The following is a 20,315-nucleotide window of genomic DNA, read 5'->3' on the forward strand; positions in this document are numbered from 1 at the left end:
TCATCTAATCTAATTCAGCATTGCAGCTCCACCCAGCTGGGACCACCAGCCCTCCCCCCTCCCTCCGTGGTGGAGAGGGCAACCCAGGCTGTCTGAAACGTATGAAAATTCAAGCCTGTTATCAACCGCGTGGCTGGCCATTATGCGCCGTGGTCATTAGCATGTTAGCCCGAGGGACCCGAGCGACGCAGGTCCCCCTGCCCTAGGAGACGAGGAGAGGAGTGGAGAGGGGCGCGGAGGGCGGGGGTGGTCCATGCTGTCTGCGCCATGGAGAAATATGTCTCTGTCAGACATTCAGGGGTGGGTTCAGGAGGTGGAATTTGTTTGTATGTGTGTGTGTGTGTGTGTGCGTGTGTGAGTGCGTATGTGTGTCTCATCTGACAAGCTGATCTGAATATTCATGACTCATCATGAGTCTGGCTCACTCTCGGTCTGGAATGAGCAAACAGCTGATGTCTCACCTCCTCCCCCTCCTCCTCCTCCCTCTCCTCTCACTACGCAGGCATTGACTCCTCACTCACAGAGTCGTACTGGAGACACTCACAGTAGTGATTTTTATTTATGAAGTACCAACCCCACTGTGGTAAATGGACTCCATACCCGGGGAGCACACATAGCCTAAATGTATATCACACACTGTAATATATCACATTTAAGTTGCTTTGGACAAAAGCCTCTGCCTAGTGAATAACAGGAAATATGATCTGATGATTTATAGCCTTTAGAACCATCGCATTACCTTTTCACTCATTTCTCATTTCAACTACAACTCTCTGGACCCGAGAAAGGGCTGCCTCTCTCACTGCCTGAACTAATATCCTCACCAGGACTCCATCCAGCTCTGGATATCTGCTGAGCTTACTCTGGAAGAGAGCTAGTCTTTAGAGCCTGGCCAGGTCAGGAGCTCTCTGTGTGTGTGTCTGTGGGTGTGTGTGGGTGTGTGTGTGAGAAGGCCCTGTATGCTGGGATAAGGAGCACAACTCCTGCGCCTCGTTATGAAACAAAAGAGAAAAAAACACCAACAATTATAGAAGAGAGAAAAAAGCACAACTGAAGAAAAATCCTGAAAGACCTACAAAATAGACAAGTGTGGTAATCGCAACCATTTTATTTGGACAAATTCTTGTCCCAAGTCTCCGTCTGTGGCTTTGTCTAATTCTTTCATATTTTTCCAGCATTCCTCCCTTCTTCTCTCTTTCCTCTCTCTCACTTTCTCCCCCTCACTATTAATTTCTCTCTCTCCCTTGCTCTTCTCCCCCTCTTTCTCTCTCTCCATCTCTCCTCGTTAGCCTCGACTCGTTTCTCTCTCTCTCCCTCCCCACTCTTGGCTCAGATAAGCAGACTCTCTCCAGACACAACAGTGTGTGAGGCGTGACCACAGGGCTGGAACAGAGAGCACTCAGGCCTGCGTCGTGCTTTAGCGCTATCGACCCGACCTGACACACGGCAACTCAGATATTAAGGGGGGGTGGGTGGGTGTGTGTGTGTGTGTGTGTGTGTGTGTGTGTGTGTGTGTGTGTGTCCTAGCATAGGAGGTGGTCTGTACGTGTCTGAAACATGCAGGTGTGCTTGCGTGTGGCGATGAACTGCATGACGCTTGCAGGTGTGTGTGGGTCTGTGCTGTGTGTGTGAGTGTGAGTGTGAGTGTGAGTGTGTGTGTGTGTGTGGTGGAGTGTGTGTGTGTGTGTGTGTGTGTGTGTGTGTGTGTGTGTGTGTGGTGGGGTCTGTGCTGTGTGTGTGTGTGTGTGTGTGTGTGGTGGGGTCTGTGCTGTGTGTGTGTGTGTGTGTGTGTGTGTGGTGGGGTCTGTGCTGTGTGTGTGTGTGTGTGTGTGTGTGTGTGTGTGTGTGTGTGTGTGTGTGTGTGGTGGGGTCTGTGCTGTGTGTGTGTGTGTGTGTGTGTGTGTGTGTGTGTGTGTGTGTGTGTGTGTGTGTGTGTGTGACGCTTGCAGGTGTGTGTTGGTTTGTGGAGCTCAGCTAATGTCATCATCTCCCTCTGAGGCTCTCCCGGTGACTCAGCCCTGCATTAGACAGACAGGGAGACAGACACAAAAAGAGAAAGAAACTGAAAGAAAGAGAGAGACTAGTCACGGCCCAGAAACAGCTGTGTTCCCGTTGCGACATCAAACAGGTCAGAGATGAAAGCCATTTCCTTCTGAAATCTCTCCGAGACGCACCAGGTAATAAATTATTCCTGTTGGCTCCAGGGGAAAGACCTTGCCCCGAGACGGCAGTGCTTTATTACATAAGGATCTACCTGTTTGGTGCTGGAGATCGGCTACCGAGGGTCAACACAGGAAACTTAAAGGAACAGTCTGCAATATTTTGCCACTTTTTGAGCTCTGTTTTTAAAAGAAATAGGCTACCGAGGGTCAACACAGGGAACTTAAAGGAACAGTCTGCAATATTTTGCCACTGTTTGAGTTCTGTTTTTAAAAGAAACTTGTGGTTTGTGTTTTTCGCCTTCTTATTCATTATGATGGCATAGGGTCACGTGTAGGAGATATAGACACGCGTGTTCCCACTACTCGACCAGGCTATGCACTACGTAGCTCTCTGGTCCGAGATGGACCACCATAAGAACATGTAAGAAGAGCTTTCACAGCATGACATCCCCAACTATATTGCCAAACCATACAAGTTAGCATACTAGCAACCCTTTCATTAGAGTCAACTGTGCTGTTCTTGGTGTTTTCAAGGTCTTTACATTCCTTTAAGGTGGTCATCCTGCTAGTGTTTTGACCGAAACTCCTTCATGCTGCTTTGATAAGGTCAGGATGATGATCAAATCTATTTCTCACTTGCACATCATGGATAGCGTGGTAGCTCGAATAAAAGGGCCTCGCAATGAATGAATGCCAACGGAAAACTCTGGCCTGTAGTCTTTGACGATCAAATCCCTGACAGTCCAAAGCCTTGGCGAGGGAGCCGATTTGGCCTACTGTCTGTCTGGCACAAATCTCCCCTAACCCTGGACGACTGCAGCCCTTAAACTACTCCATTAATCCCGTGAAAAACCTCACCAGGACAGAGGCTTCTGAAACACTTAAAATACATAAATAAATAAATGAATGAATGAATAATAAAAAAAATAACTATTATGTTACTATGTTTCAAAAGGAGGAAATAAACGAGCCTGAATTATTTCAGTTAGCCAACATCATAGTTAGTTAGTGTTCAACTTTCCAAGAAGGCTCCTGATTACCTAACTTATATATCATGTTAGTCTGTGTGTGTATGTGTGTGTGTGTGCACACGTTTAACTTCCTAACTATCCCAGTGCTTGATTCCACCCTGCCTGAAGTCCTCCACAATCATTCCTCTACCAAAAAAGACCACTGCCAGCACCCCTAACGACTACCGACCAGTGGCACTGACACCTATCATCATGAAGTGTTTTGAGAAACTGGTCCGGAGTCACATCACAACAAGCCTGCCACCCACTTTTGACTCCCACCAGTTTGCATACAGAGCAAACAGGGCTACAGAAGATGCTATTGCCACGGCTCTCCACACCACACTTACACACGTGGAACAGAGAGGGAATTACGCCAGGCTGCTCTTCATAGACTTCAGCTCTGCTTTCAACACGATCATACCAAGCAGACTGGTCACCAAACTAATGGACTTAGGGCTCTCACAGCAAATCTGCTACTGGATCAGAAATTTCCTGACAGACCGCTCCCAGAGGGTTAGAGTAGGATCCCATCTCTCCTCAGCTCTCAGCATCAGCATCGGCTCACCGCAGGGCTGCGTGTTGAGCCCCCTACTCTACACCATCTATACTAGGGATGGGCATAATTAATCGACGATCGATTAATTGATCATTAAGAATTTCCTTGATGAAATTATTTTTTCATCGATTAAAACATGTTCTCCTGCGTAGTGTGCGTGTAATTTATTTATTTTAGGGCTGTCAAAGTTAACGCGTTATTCTATGAGATTATTGTGGCGGAGATTAATGCAATCAAATATTTGAACGCAGTTAACGCAACTTTGTTTACTTCCGGTGCGCGTTGACCCATGGCACGAAACCGCCCCTTGTCTGCAGTCAATTAGATAGAAGAGACCGAGACGGTAGTTGAAGATGGAGAGAGCTGAGGGATTGTTGGGCGGAAAGTTTCTGTTTAAGAGGCAAAATGACAGAACAATCGACAAAACTAAAGTTGTATGTAGCATTTGTCAAGCTGAATGTAGCTATCACAGAAGCAGCTCGTGTTTAAGTTATCACCTTAATGCAAAGCACCCGACAGAAAGCAGTCCCAGGTTAGATGGTCGCCAACCCACACTCCACGACTTCTCTAGGAAATTAACTAGACCAGTCCGTGAAAAGGTTACCAACGCTGTAGCAGTTTAGGTTGCCGGTGACTGTCGGCCCATCAACATAGTTGAAGACGGTGGGCTGACTGAGGTGATTCGAATTGCTTTAGGGGACAATTCTTACGATTTACCGTCGAGGGGCACCATTGTGTCTCGCATACATTCCTTGGCTGATGGCGAGAGAGCACGAAAAAAATACAATTAAACAACAGTGTCTAAAATACACGCTGTCTGAAGTGATTACTCGTTAATTTATAAGATTTAGTCTTTAGAAGAAAACAAACTTTTAATCACGATGAATCTAGATGAATGAATTTCAAAATGTGAGATTAATTAGTTAGAGAGAAAAAAAAAACGAAGGTCAGTTGTGTTTATGAGCACCGGCTTCTAGCTGTCGGCTCCGCTGCTTAAGAGTAGCTACAGCAGCGCATATTTTCAAGTGTAACCATTGAACGGATCCCGTTTAACTGCCACAAGAGTTGTCCATCTTGTAAGTTTAACTGCCACAAGAGTTGTTCATCTGGTAATAAAGATCTCAATGAGGAAACACGCTGTGTTTTTTCTATTTTCACTGCATTTTAATATAGCCTATAAATAGTGAATTTTAATATAAAAATATTAATGATTAATCGAAAATCGATCGTTAATTCTCCCGACGATCGATTAAGACAATTTAATCGAATGCCCATCCCTAATCTATACCCATGACTGCACTCCCACCCACCCGAGCAATGCCATCATTAAGTTTGCAGATGATACAACCGTGGTGGGGCTCATCTCAGGAGGAGATGAGACTGCATACAGGGAGGAGGTGCAAAGGCTGTCGACATGGTGCACCTTGAACAATCTTGTCCTCAACACCTCCAAGACAAAAGAGCTGATAGTCGACTATAGGAGGAAAAAATCGGACATGCAGCCTATTGCCATCAATGGGGAGAGAGTGGAGAGGGTATCAGACTTCAGCTTCCTGGGCACTCACATCGAGCAGGACCTTTCCTGGACCAGAAACACCATTGCACTGCTGAAAAAGGCACAACAGAGGCTGTATTTCCTGAGGTTACTCAGGAAGAAAAAATTAAAAAAGAAACTGTTAGTGTCCTTTTACCGCTGCTCTGTGGAGTCAGTGCTAAGCTATGGCATCTCGCTGTAGTTTGCCAGCTGCACGGCAGCAGAAAGAAAGGTACTCCAGAGGGTCATTAACACAGCGCAAAAAGTAATTGGCTGCTCTCTTCCACCTCTTGAGGACATTTATAAAACACGCTGCCTCAGAAAAGCCCACAGTATCCTCAGAGACTCAACACACCCTGGTTACCACCTATTTGAACTGTTGCCCTCAGGGAGACGCTTTAGGACCATCATAGCAAAAACAGACAGGCTGAGAAACAGCTTCTATCCCAGAGCCATCATAGCACTTAACAATGCACAAAACTGACCTGTATGTGTCTCTCTGTTGTGTTATATGTCTTGTGTTTTTATAGTGTAAATATGTATATATATATATGTTCAATCTATATTTTTATTGTTTTTGTGTCTGAGAGCTGCTACCTCAATTTCATTGTACTTGTGCAATGACAAATAAATATATTCTATTCTATTCTAAGTAAGCTTCTGGTACACTAACCTGAATTATTTTAGTTGATGTGTGTTTGTGTGTGTGTGTGTGTGTGTGTGTGTGTAAGCTCCTAATGCCAGCAGCACACTGTCCAGCCATGAGTCAGCGCTCTTCCAGTCTGACACACACATCCTGGGTTTCAACTTTTATTACGTCTGGCTCTTCTGTTTGTGTGTGTGTGTGTGTGTGTGTGTGTGTGTGCGTTAGTGAGAGTGTTAGAGTTGTAGCCAGATCTTTTGTCTCCCCCACACACACACTCTGCTCAATCCTGCCTTTATGACAATGAGCCCCTCATCTATAAGCATGACCTCTGACCTTTCAACTGCGACCTTCACCCATGGGAGAGGTTGCCAGGAGACAAGCCCACCATGACCCCACTGTGACCTGCCTTCTGTGCCATGCTGCAGATACATGGCCAACTCTGTTTCATATGCAAAGTGCCCTTTAACATACATCTGCATAATGTTAAGACAATCTCCCCCATTCATTGTGCATGTGTATGTCTGCATAGGCGTATATCAGAACACAAATTGAGTTCAGTCACCATGTGTGTGTGTCTGATTTATGTACAAGTCAGTGTATGTCTACGTGGACTCATTTTACATTCATTGTATGTGTGTGAGTGCCTGTGTGCAAGCATGTGTAGGTTTATTAGAATAAGTATAGGCGTTAATGTATATGCGTGTGTCTATGCGTGTGTCTATGTGTACACTTTACTCTCTGTGTACTGTGTCCATGTGACCTACACTCATTATAGGCCTGTGTATTTGTATATGACTGCCCGTCTTTTTAAATTAACAGGGGTGTAAGTTACTGTGTGTGTATGTACAAGTTAGTGCATGTGCATGTATATGTGTGTGTGTGTGTGTGTGTCTGTGTGCATACTTTCTGCATGTTTGTGTGTGAGGCACTGGTGTTCATTTTTCTTTGAGCCGAGGAAATCGATGGTGGTGATGACGGAGGTGTGGTTACATACCCTGGGTGCGTATAGGGTGAGAATGGAAGGGTGTGTGTGTGTGGATGTGTGTGTGTGGGTGTGGGTGGGTGAGTAGGGGGGTAGCAATGGCATGGGAATGCCCCTCCAGAACCCAGCCAGTTGGCACAGACGACATCCCCCCCACCCCACCTTCCATTTAAAACACACACCCATACCCACACCCATACATATTCACATACTCTCCATCAGTCACTCTGGCTGTCACTGCCTGTCTGGTGGGGGTAGGAGAGACTCCATGTGTCTGTGTGTGTGTGTTTGTGTGTGTGTGTGTGTGTGTGTGTGTGTGTGTGTGTGTGTGTGTGTGTGTGTGTGTGTGTGTGTGTGGTGAGGGGGAAGGGGGTCGGTCTGGTCGAGGACGGCAGAATCAGTCATCTATGGTGTGTGGCGTAAAAAGGAAACAGAAGGAGGCTGATCAGCTGATAGACAAACACTGAAGGCAGCTGGTGCTTCACTGGGGGATCTGGGGCCTGACTGAGGATGGGAAACGACAGGAACCGAACAGCTTTGCAGAAGAAGAGGAACACTTAATTTGCTTGTCCATCAACAAAGAGTTCCACTAGGACCTAGTTCTTCTTTTAAGAGCTGGCTTGTTTAATTAAACCACGCTCGCCAAGGGTTAGGGTCCTGTAGCAAATCATAGCTTTAAGGAACGTTTGTAACATTAGAACTCCACAGAACTCCCGAGTGGAATGTGTTGAGTTCTACAATAACACAATAGCTATAACCCAGTGTTCCATGGAGCACTGGTATAGACCAAACTCTGCTAGTTCCACCATCGTGTCCTTGCTTGGGTGCTACGGCTAGGAGAGTTTCAGGGCAATTTAGTATTGTGCAAACTACACGGGCTGCCTTGGTATGTTCTCAACACGGTTTCTTGAGCATTATTGCCCAAGTGTCCATCCCTCACCTTTGCCTGCAAACCCCTCTGGCTTTGAGTGCGAGTCTACCAGCTCTAACTGCTTATTAGTGAATAATGCTGCATGTTGTCTTTGTCTTTCATCCGTGAGGGTGTTCCCAGCCAGTCACTGAGGGTGTGTGTGTGTGTGTGTGTTTGTGTGTGTCTACCATGTCCCTGTGGGACTATGGTAATGTGTGTGTTTGTCTGAGTGTGTGTCTGACCAGTCTGGTGATCCAAAGACAAAAGTTACAAATGCACAGAATCACAGACACCACCCCCCCACACACACACACGTATCCATACTCATACATACAGACAAACAATCTCTCTCTTTTCTGCACACACACATATATCCACAGCATCTGTCAGACATGACAGACATTTACCAAATTGAAATTAGGGTTGACTTGCCCCTATTTCTTATGCTGTTGATTCTTTCTGTGCACATAACACACCGAGATTCTGTTCAATGACAGGGTTACAACTTGGAAGAATCTAGACAGTAGCTATGCTGGAGGCCTTAATGAGAATAAACATTTGCTTTGCTATGTTATGATAACTATTATAAAATGCCTGGTATTCACATTGTGGCCTGGGCTTAATCGAATTCATAACCACAATCATGCTTTGAATATCCCTGTGCGATTATAATGCAGCTCCACTCAGTCTGATACGAGTTATTTTCCCTTTACACTCGCCCCAAGCGTGACCGGGAGGGATCCTGCGCTCCGCAGTCAGCGGTACCTGCGTTACTGTCTGAGCGCATGCCAGCAGGATGATGGCACCCATGATATCATGGTTTCCTCTGAACACACAAAGCGGCAGTCTCATCCACACGTCAACATGAACATGATGACTAAAATGCCCCACTATCATGACTTCGAACACCAGCTCCACACGCCCAGTCATGCCCACTGACTCTCTCTCTCACACACACACACACACACACACACACACACACACACACACACACACACACACACACACACACACACACACACACACACACACACACACACACACACACAGCAATGTAAAGGTAAATGTGAAGCGACATACAATGAATGGTTATGGTATGTAGCATAATACATTCTTAGTATGTAACTCATATATTATACAGCCTACTCAAAACAGTTCTGTAGACCAGACCAATTGCAACTATGGCTGCAGGAGAATGTAGACCACACACACACACACACACACACCCTTGATATCTGAGTTGCCGTGTGTCACACACACACACACACACACACACACACACACACACACACACACACACACACACACAATAAACTGAACTGAATATCACAGTCCTCATCACACACGCTTGAAACAAACAGTCTGGAACAATCAGCCTGAATCTTCTTCATCAGTGTACCCAACCCTGACAGAACATCAGCCAAGTGATACTACAACATTAGAGATGAGAGGGTAAGTGAGGGAGACACAGGGGTGGAGAGAAGGGCCTGGAGATACAGGGACAGCAGCAACCAGACAATACCACAACACCATGATGAGGATATGGGGGTGGGAGACAGACAGAGAGACAGACAGAAACAAAATAAAGAGTGTGTCTGGGTAAAATTCAGGTAATCTTGGACTATTCCCTTGTTGATGTTAAGGATTTGAAAAACAGACGTGTTCATGAGAGAACAAGTTTTTCTTTCTTTTTTGTGAAGGAGGAGTCTCGTCAGTGCTACGGTAGACTGAAAAAATATATAATTTTTAAAATCCCTTTTTATCCCTCCATGGCCAGACACAACATGACTCAACTCTGACTGTCAGACGAAAAGCCCTCACACAATGCCAGATAGCATACACAACAGGCCTGTAACTAAAGCCTACCAAAGTCTATTTCTCTACAAAGAGTCAGGTCACAGGCGATTACTCTATAAGGATGAAGCTGATGTTTAATAAAGTTAAACCAACTTAATCGCCTGTCCAACCTGTAAGTCATTCTTTGGTATTGTTTGCAAAGGGGGTATTGTTTATGTGTGAGGTCTTATGTGATTCCTAGTATTTCTACAACGTCAATTTCACCAGTAATCATTTCATATGCACGTCAATGTCAATGAACTAGACTATAAAAGCTCCTCCCCCAATTCAACTTTAGAAACATGTTACCCTGGGTCATAAGTTGTCCTTCTACGCCGGTGTAATTAAAGTAAAAAGACAACAGGTCTAATTTAAGACTAAACACTTCAGAGCCTACGCGAGACCAAACGCCTGCTTCTCTGATGATTTTATTGTGCTGACCATCACAAGACACGTCCCCAAAAGAATCAGCTAGTCAGACAGTATGAAAGAAAAAAACATAGGCTGTTTGGAAAATAAAACTCGTGTTGAAAATTCCACTGTCAAGTTTGTTTGTAAACTGTGTGCTGGAGTAGGTATGGACCAACAAATGGACAGACAGACGCTACAAGGAAAAAATACTGCTATGCAAACAGAAACAAAACTGAGTCAGACAGCCTTGAACACGGCTATCGCTAACGAGACGAGAGTCAGTGACCTAAAAGCACTGAGTGATAATGCTAGGATAGCAAACTTAGCAGAGTTAGCTCACCAAAAGAACATCATTAACATTTGTAAATGATGCTAGCGACATAAACGTTAGCCTTCGAGAAAAGCCCAAGAAAGTGTACTTACTGATCTCCGTACTCTGGAAAGAAGTCGAGTGCTTGCAGTTACAGGAACAAGACACATTCGTGTGGATGCCCGTTGTATCGTTGATCAGACCCATAGAGTTAAACATTTAAATCTGAGAAACTGGCGTTAGGAAGTAACGTTAAACAACTGAAATAGTTAACGTAAAGTAACGTTTCAGTAAAACGCTCTCACTGAAACATGGATAGAAGTCGCCGTCGAGGTTGGTTCTTCACCAGACACACCGAAGGTCCGAGGAATATCGTGTGTTTAGTTTGACTTTTCTACCCAACCCCGGGCCGCAGTTGGCCCTCGGTACTCGAGTACGGCGTTGTTTCTCTGCAGGCAGCTTGTGCTATATTCTGTCTGTCTGGCCGTTGGGTTACTGCGACTGGATTACCTCAGTCAAGTCCAAGTCGGCTGCGATAGTCTGCGGGAGGGGCTTCCGAGCAGACAGGATTACGTCAGTGCCAGACTTGGGCTTCCAGGAGTGTTTGGCCAATCCATAGACATAACACAACCCCGAAAAACCTGTCGCCGGTAAGCGTCGTGTGTAAACTGGTAATAGTCGCAATTTATTTAACAATATGTTCTACCATCAGCAACGGCGTATAACGGTGACCATTTGACATCAAAATAAACTGCAATCATGTGCATCGTAGCCTACTTCTTTCTGAGTCTCTCTGTGTGTGTGTGTGTAAGTGAGTTGGTAGAGAGAGAGAGAGAGAATTTACCTTAGATTGAACCCTGTAGGGTACACTGAACTAGCAGACACTGAGAAGTAGGCCTGGGTTTTTAGTAGGTAAACATATGCCTGGCCTAGACTGAATTCCCAGCATGGAGACCAACTTCCAATCAGATTCAATGCAATTATGAACTATTTTGATGGATGTCTCCAAAGGAAATACTTTACAACTTCTTATTTATAATTAATAATTATGTATAACTTACCGTATAACTTACCATAACTATAATTAGTGTTAAAACTTTATAAAAAGTTATTTTCCCTGTGTCCTGAAGTTAATTGTTTTCTTTGAAGCCTAGATTTTCTCCTCTTGTTTTTTCAATGAGTCATATTTATTGATTGATATTTTAGGCTTTAGTTAGTTATAGTTAATCTCTATAATTTCACATAACAGGCTATATACATGTGTAAGTTCTACTCTCATAATATCACAAGAACAAATAAATTGTGATGTTAAGATAACACAAGCCAACAACAACAATACCAACTGCCTTTCCTCTGTGGAACTTAGAACCTAATACACAAAGAACTGAACAGGAAGTTAATAGTTCTTTATCTATAAACAGTTAGCCTTGCAGTTTCAAGGAACTGACAAGCATGTCTACATACAGGGAAATATGAGGTGCCATTGGTGCCATAATTATGTTGACTGATTTGCACAAACCATGTGTTTATGTCACCTGCTTTTTACCATACATATTCCATCGTCGTTATAGTCACTTTATGTCGTTACTCTTGTCGTCATGCTGCTGTGTTTGCTTATGATGTTTTCCATGTCATTGTCCTCTGTGTTTTCCCCTGTGGTATGGATGTGTTGTTGGGTCTATGAACCTGTTTGTTTCAAACACCCATCTTGTACTGCTACCTCTGTAAACACTGTGGCAGACCAGTGGGGCTGGGAAAACATCCAGGCCAGACTGGAGCCTGTGTAGGGTGTGGGGTGCTGGAGCCTGTGTATGGGGTAGGGTGATGTCGCTGGAGCCTGTGTATGGTGTGGGGTGCTGTCACTCGAGCCTGTGTATGGTGTGGGGTGCTGGAGCCTGTGTATTGTGTGGGGTTCTGGAGCCTGTGTATGGTGTGGGGTGCTGTCGCTGGAGGCTGTGTATGGTGTGGGGTGCTGGAGCCTGTGTATGGTGTGGGGTGCTGTCACTGCTGCTGCTGCACCATACACAGGCGTGAGTCCCACACCCCATCTCCCTCCTATTCACTTCCTGTCTCCTCTTCACTATCATGTTTGGGGGAAAAGGTTAGAAAAACCCCAAAAGATAGTAGATAGTAAAAAATGGGAAGCACATTGATTTCAACATTGTAAAGTTTAAGGTGGCAAGGGTTAGCATACTCCTAGCATGCTGTAGCCTGGTAGTACTGATGCAGGGCTATTCATTATAAAACTTTTTATATTGTAGTTAGCCTCATGACCACATAACATAAGATTAAAGTCAGGAGATGATGACATGGAGAACATCATATCAAATGACCAAGCAAAACAAGAGCGCTGACACAACATGAAAACAAGATAACAAGAGAAAGACATAGCTTGATAGTGACAATGAGTATGTATGTGCAAAAGCAGTTGACAGAAACTAATAGTTTTGTGTAAAGCCGTCAACATAATTTCAGCACAAATGGTGTCTCATAGTGAAATGTACAGCAAACATGACCTAGCTTGCATGTGTAGTCTGTGGCCATCCCAAATTGGACTACAGGAAACTGAAGCAGTGGTATGTCATGGTTGCTCATACCACATTTCCAAAGCCAAAACCTTTACTCTAAAATAACTGTGTCACATAGTGTACGTGTCCAGCATCGTTTCCATTTGGCCCCATGAACTGCATTTAGCAGTGCAGTGTGTGATTTCCCAGTCTATTCATTTTCCATTCATCTACTTTGTCAGTATAGCATAATGTAGTTTGGCATTAATGTTGATTTGTACTTTACCAACCATTTATATTTCACATACTCAATTGTAGGCCTAAATATTAAGACTACTGACAAAAACACTACTTTACTGCATACTTTATTTTAATATTTGCAAAGAAAAATATATATGTATAGTTTTTGTAAACAGATGGCACTAAGCACATTTGTTTGGCAGGATATCATCTTAATATTATAGTTATTGTTATTTGTTTATTTTCCAGTGGTGCACAAACATAAAAAACATCAATGTATAAAGAAACAAAATGTGCCCCTTCAGAGGACCTGGTGAGTCTCATTTAATTCACAACAACCAGGAAAACTTTTCTCTTTCAAAATGTTCATGATTTGGTCTTTCTCAAGATTTTCAACTGCTGCTTAATTTTGTTGCAAGAGTTGGAAAAACACAAGTAAAACGATCAAGCCAGGTCATGTGCTTTGCGCAGTGGCATCGCTAGTCAGGTTAAAGAGAAGAGGGGATGTGCTGAATAGACGACAGTGAAATATATTATATTTTGTCACCAACATTCATTTGTGGATAAAAATGGACGGGTCCTAAATGTTTCTAGTTAGTGTTACCTAGTGTTTACTCTATTCTATGATGTACGGTGTCAATCCTAAAGAGATTCATATTATGCAGATTATTTACAGATTATTTTGTAGGCTAAGATTATTTACAAATTATTATTATGTAATATTAATATTATGTCGTCGACTGCCTGACGAATGAATGACTGTTTTAACCTATGATTTTCTTTTGTTGCTAGCTAGCTCCCCCAGTTGGTCGTTTTTGTTACTGACGTGGGGTTTCTCAACAGTCCTCAGGACCCACCATAGGAGGTATTTGTTGCAACCAGAAGTTTTCTGAAAAAAAGAAAAGGATATATATATATATATATAGTCATGCTCAGGATGAACTCCCTTATGCTGGTGGTAAACTATCCAATCTTGCTGAAGCCGAACACCCCTGTCTCAATAGTGACGAATAATGTGAACACAGAACACACAACACCAAGGCAATCTAAAAATGAAATGAGAAAGGATTATATTTTGAGGAAATTTCATTAGATGACAAAAGTTTTCACTTACATATTGATATAACAGGTAGAATTTTTCTATAGAAGTGATTTATTACATTTGATGTAAAATAAAATAACCTTCCCACAAACATAATATCCTGCAAACATATAATAATTATTATGTGATTACTACCTTTGTGGAAAATGAGTTATTATGTTTGTGGTAGGCAACAGTTATTATGTTTGTGGGAAGTTATTACATTTGTGGGGAAGTTATAGCTCAGATGGGCTATCTCCCAGGCAAATGTGGTGTGTCCAATCCAGAAGATCAAGTTTGGAGAAAATCAACTTCCTGTCATTCAATTGTTATTCAATTGTTATGAAACCACTTGCACAAAGATAAATGGCAACCACATGAGTAACACATCCTAAATTAAAAAGGAGTCATCCCCTATGCTGTCCAGAGGAGAGGTCAGCTCGGTTCTGTGCAATTTTAGTGGCTTCATAGGAGGATTCTGCTCCATACGCACAATGGATATGCATCCAGAATAAGCTATAGCTAACAAAGAACGACCAATAAATGTGTAACAGGTAGCTGACACACATCCAAAAAAAAAACACAATTAATTCTCTTGACAAAACTTAAATACGTACACATTCACTGGCCTACAAAGTTATATTTATAGGTCATTTTTCCGGTATAGTATTTGGATGACAGATTATAGACGAAGGAATGTGTTTAGGGCGAAACAATATGGGTCATTATTTGCTGTTGCCTCTCTGCGACTGGTCTGCTAGTCATCGTTAGTATAGTCAGTTTCAGACCATCTTTGTAGTGGGGTTGGACCAGCATGCACGGCCAAGGACCTCTCATGTGTCATGTCACCTCTCATGTGTCATGTGACCTCTCATGTGTCATGCTGTACAACTTCTCCTTCCTCCTTTCTCTGCCATCTCTCTGATGTCTATTGTAACACAATGTTTTTAAATTGTGTACTAATTTATCTCTCTTCTCTCTACCTGTGGTAGGCTTTTTGCCTCCAACGCTGATGGCTGATATATATATATATATATATATAGAGAGAGAGAGAGAGAGAGAGAGAGAGATCGATATATATATGTATATAAGACAATCTATTCCTAAACCACAAAAGACGGCTCAAAGCATCTACCACCAACGCTTTTATCCAAAGAGTTACCACACCTACTTCAGTCAACGCAACAGATTCTCACTAACCACTCTTTTGTTTTTCATCTTCCCCTCATATCCCTTTCTTTCGAGTGTATGGCAAGTAGTTATGTTTGCTGTAGCCTAGTTATGAAGCTCCTAGCAAGCAGTAGGGGGTTTCTGGACATGTCATTGTAGTCCCTTGCACCGAATCATAGATTTCAAGAGTATTCCCACAGAATTGTTGAATAACATGTTTACCTGTCCACGGGGGGCCCCCTCCAGCTCGGGGGCCCAGGCAATTACCCTGATTTGCCCCCGCCCGCCCCCAATGGCACCGTGTTTTTGACTCGACAAGCCCTCGTCAAACATGATGAAAAATGGCCCGTGGCTGCCACTCACTGGGAGAAACTACAATCGCATGCCAACGTCACACAGTTGGGAGGGGCTTGAGGGATGCTGCCGGAATGTGTGAGGCGGGGATTCGGGGGAACCCAGGTGTTGGGACAGTATACTCGCGGGTCAGCTGCCCCGTTATCACCACTGTAATAACACATCAGCCTTAGCTGGCATCCAGCCGGATACTATTTAACCTCAGCTTCGCGTCGACCACTACCGCAGTCCAGTCGACGGGTGTTACGTTGGCATCTCGTCGTGCACAGAGAGAGCAATCATACGGAAGTTACAGCACCAGTTTAGGGAGTCTTAATTTAGTTAGAATGAAAGTTCGAACTTGCGTTTGCCAAGTCTTGCTTGTTGCATTGGTGTTGGTTGCAGCGCAAGAGGAAGAGGTGTTTCAAAATGTTGTCGAAGAGTTAACTGTGGAAACCGTGGTGAGTTTCTTCTGTCAAGTTTTTCGAGAATCTCGCTGGACCTCGTCTGTAAAAGACACGTAGCCAGTGACTGTAAACGTGGTTGTTACATTCTTACTCCGCAGTGGAAACAGTGTAACCAACTAACATTAGCCTACGCTCATCGATATTTCACCCTACACAATTACTTTATCTGTTGAAATGTAAGGCAATACTGGCACAGTGGCTGATCTCACCTTACGATCTCCTTTAATTCTTCTTCTAAATGATTATTCATTCAATTCATGAATTCATTTCGACTGAGGTTGTGACTGTTTTCTTCCTTCCTAAAAGATGAACCCTGAAACTTGCGATATAACGTCAGAGATGGGGGACACACTGCAGATCCACTACACGGTAAGAGAAAGGACGGTTAGACGGACAATCAAAATATCAAACGCTTTTATTTTCGGTTACAAAGCCAGGCACCGCCCAGTGGACTTCAGTCTATTTGAAGCCATCGTTAAATTCTGCCGTGAAGATAGCGTAACATTCATAGCTTATGTGCAGAAGAGCAGACCACTGCTTGGTGCAGATGTGCGTTGTGGTGTATTCGGGATGTTGTTTATGTGGCATTTTCCACAACAAAGGCGAAACAACCCCTCCATGCAACATGTGGGCTGTTTCTAGTCACCGGTGTAATTCATCCAGTGCACTTCTAAGCCGCGTCAGTGGCGATGTAGCTCTGCTTTTCAAATAGTAAATCGGCTGTTCAGATAGGTTACTGTCCAGCTACATGGTCCTCGTCATAGGGAGCACATTGGAGCCAGCCATATGTACGCAACCCCGAGTGATGGGTTCATGCATTACGTGTGCCAGGAATTCTGCTTTGCCATGCGACTAGAGGTGGAGCAACACGTCAGCATTTGGTTTTAGCTGGGGCAGTTCACCTACATTTCAGCTTTATCGTGATACGCTGTAGTCAGATACAGCCTACAATAGAAATCCATTCATTAATCAGATGGGCTTCCGTCACTCTTTGCTAATAGCTTGGCCTACGTTATAGACCCCCTTTATTATTTTCTAGAGCAGTGGTGGAAGAAGTATTCAGATCCCTTAAGTAAAAGTACCAATACAGCTATTTAAAAATACTACATGAAAAAATCCTATTTAAGTTAAAGTACATTCATAATAGCAGCAAAATTAAAGTATCAGAGTAGAAGTACTGGTTTGGTCCCTCTGACTGATATATTATTATGTATGACATCATTAGATGTGTAAGCAGCATATTACTGTTGGCGCTGCGTGAAGTGGAGCTAGTTTGAATTACTTTATATACAGTTTTCAAAACAGGGACACCAGATCAATCTTTATCTCATCTTCCAGATAATCTTTTTCTGGTGAGATATTGGATCATTTGAACATTTATTGAAACGAAACCACGTGAGAAGTTTAGTGGGAAAAATCACTATTTGGTGGAGCTGTTAACAACTCCTAGACATCTGAAAAGTGACCCTGACTACACACATCAGAAGCCAAAAAAGTTGGGCACCACTGGTTTAATCTTTAACAATGTACATTTGAACATTTTAAAACCTTCTTGTAATATCCATTGTGTAAAATCTTCATATTGAAAGTATCTAGTAACTAAAGCTGTCAAAAAAATGTAGTGGAGTGGAAGTATAAAGTAGCATAACATGGAAATACTCATATTTCTGCCTGAAATGACCTAAAAGTACCTAAATATTGTACTTAAATACAGTACTTGAGTAAATGTACTTTCCACCACTGTTGTTAAGTAAGCATACACCCCTCCCTCCCCTCAAAAAAGAAAGAAAAGAAAGAAAGAAAGAAACAGATTGACACAATGATTTCTTCAACACATATCTGTCTCTTAATGGTGTTTTTGCTGTGCTGTGCAGGGGAGATTGATGGACGGAAAGGTGATTGACTCCTCTCTGTCTCGGGACCCCCTGCTTGTGGAGCTGGGGAAGAGAACGGTTATCACAGGTATGACCTAGTTGGGTGACCCGTGCAGGGGCCACAGTGTTTGATCGAAGGTAGTCAATGACACAGCTTATCTCTCCTCCTTGTGCTTTGTGCTGACTATTGGACGGGACTAAAGGTGTCACATGGGATGAGAGAGAAGAATACCTTTAAAATCCCATGACCTCTTTTCTGGGTGACACTCTCCAAAAACGTTCTTCATAGGTTCTAATTACCTTTTCAACTTGAAGAAACATTTGTCCGTAAGATAGAAATAACTACAAGGGATCTAAGGGCCAAAAACTCACAGAATGCTTACACAAATCTGTAGGTTTAAAGAACCGTTGAAGGCCTGGTATTTAGCAGACGCTTTTTTCCAAAGCGACATACAGACAACCTGCAGCGTTCGGGAATTGAACCCAGGTCAACTTAAGAGCTGCACCACAGCTCCCACCTTTAATAAGACGGCATTAAGCAGGACCTTTAAAATGTTCTTTCATGGGTTTTGGAACGCATCCAGCTCTGATAGGGAACAGGTTTGAGCCAGATAATTCCCTGCCCTGCACGGGCCTATCTGAGTGTACCTGTAGCTAACATCTGTCTGAATGGAGCCACTGTATACGGCCACCTCAAAAACGAGTCGTGAAATAAGCACTACAGAAATCTCTTCAAGGGCATCTAATCTAACATGCCAATAGTGCAGAGGTAATGCTTTCTTTGGAGACAACCCCCCTTCCCCGCTTCCCTGATGTGCTTTTCTCCTTTCGTTGTTCTGACAGGTCTAGAGCAGAGCTTGCTGGGAGTCTGTGAAGGGTATGTATTGTGCTGTTCACTGATCCATTAAATAAGCATGTCATATCAGGTTTTATTTGGAATTTGAAAACAACTTTTTGCATTTGAAACCTAGACAGAGGAAACCGAAAAAGTATCAACCCGTGTGTCAAGCAAACAGGTTTTGTTTTGTTGTTGGACTGTGAGCTCTCCAGGATGAGCACGGCCTGCCAGCCTCTCGAGTGTGTGTCTAATGACATCTGTCTGTTCTACCTCTAGACAAAAATCAAGGCTACCATTCCACCACACTTGGCCTATGGGAAGAGAGGATACCCGCCCACCATACCAGGTAGCCATAGCAACACCTGCAGTCATGTCTTTCTGGAGGAGATAACAGTGGAATAGTGCACGGCACATAAGCAGACGACACACACACACACTCTCACACACACACACACACACACACATACATACACACACCTCACACACAAACTTTCACACCACCCTTGTTGTGTGTAGGGCCTGAATGTAAAGGACTTAAATTAGTCCCCATGTAGCAGTTTCCTGTGTACTGGGTCCTGCCTTGGCTTGAACCTTTGGCCAGATCAGGGCTAGGTACTGTCCTGATCCAGCTGCTATGGTGGATCCTGCTTAGCTCGCATGTTAAAAACGTTACACATCACTCTGCCCATTAGTCTCACACATGCATACACATACACTCTACTCCCTCTCACACACACCCTCCCTCTCTCTTAAACGTTGCCCTGCTGCTGTGCCCTCCCAGGTGACGCGGCGCTGGTGTTCGAGGTGGAGGTGGTGTCCCTGAGCAAGCAGACGCAGTGGCAGAGGCTGGTGAACGACGTCTTCCCCCTGCTGTGCCTGGGCCTCGTGCCCACGCTGCTGGGCCTGGTGGGCCTGTACCTCTACAACAAGGCCAACTCCGCCCAGAAGGCCGGCAAGAAGAAGGCCAAGGACAAGAAGACCAAAAAGAAATGAGACAGAGACCAGCCTGACCACCACACTGAAAATAATTGTTATTTAAATAAAAAAGGGACCCCTCCCAACAAAAATCATGTATGGTGTGAGGGTTTATTGTTCTTTTGTAACTTAACACGGTTTCACTACAAAGCTACTCTTTCTTAAGGTACATAGCAGTAATGTCCTAACACATGTACATAGCAGTAATGTCCATAGCCATCAACAGATACAGAATATAGTTATTAACGGTTTGATTATTATAGCATTAGCATTAGCATTGTGCAGATGGGCATAGAAAAAATCGGCGCAAGTGCACATTTTTTTCAATACATTATTTCAGACCTATTCACCTATTTGAACAAACAAGAGTAGATCATTAATACCCAGCTTTCATTAAGATCCAGCAATCCTGAGCTAATATGTCTCTGTGTATGCAAGATGTGTATCGATGTGAGTGTGTATGAATGTTT

The 20,315-nt window shown here is 43.6% G+C and overlaps 2 protein-coding genes across 4 annotated transcripts in view; one reads left to right on the forward strand and one right to left on the reverse strand.

Moving 5' to 3' along the window:
* pmepa1 (prostate transmembrane protein, androgen induced 1) overlaps positions 1–10,963 on the reverse strand; it is a 23,909-nt gene extending 12,946 nt beyond the window's left edge. Inside the window, exon 1 of one of the 3 annotated variants that reach the window (XM_031567758.2) lies at positions 10,474–10,963. In XM_031567758.2, coding sequence (XP_031423618.1) covers positions 10,474–10,579 — 106 coding nt within the window. In that variant the 5' untranslated portion in view covers positions 10,580–10,963. The remainder of the gene's footprint in view (positions 1–10,473) is intronic. The other 2 variants (XM_031567757.2, XM_031567759.2) reach the window with 2 other exon arrangements.
* A 4,819-nt stretch (positions 10,964–15,782) lies between these two features.
* On the forward strand, positions 15,783–19,937 carry fkbp11 (FKBP prolyl isomerase 11). Its single transcript, XM_031567760.2, has 6 exons — positions 15,783–16,152; positions 16,465–16,527; positions 18,033–18,120; positions 18,876–18,913; positions 19,147–19,216; positions 19,652–19,937. The coding sequence occupies exons 1-6, from the start codon at positions 16,039–16,041 to the stop codon at positions 19,861–19,863; spliced, it is 585 nt and encodes a 194-aa protein (XP_031423620.1). The 5' UTR covers positions 15,783–16,038; the 3' UTR covers positions 19,864–19,937.
* Positions 19,938–20,315: the final 378 nt, after the last annotated feature.

This window comes from Clupea harengus, chromosome 5, assembly GCF_900700415.2.
Source record: "Clupea harengus chromosome 5, Ch_v2.0.2, whole genome shotgun sequence".
Taxonomy (NCBI): domain Eukaryota; kingdom Metazoa; phylum Chordata; class Actinopteri; order Clupeiformes; family Clupeidae; genus Clupea; species Clupea harengus.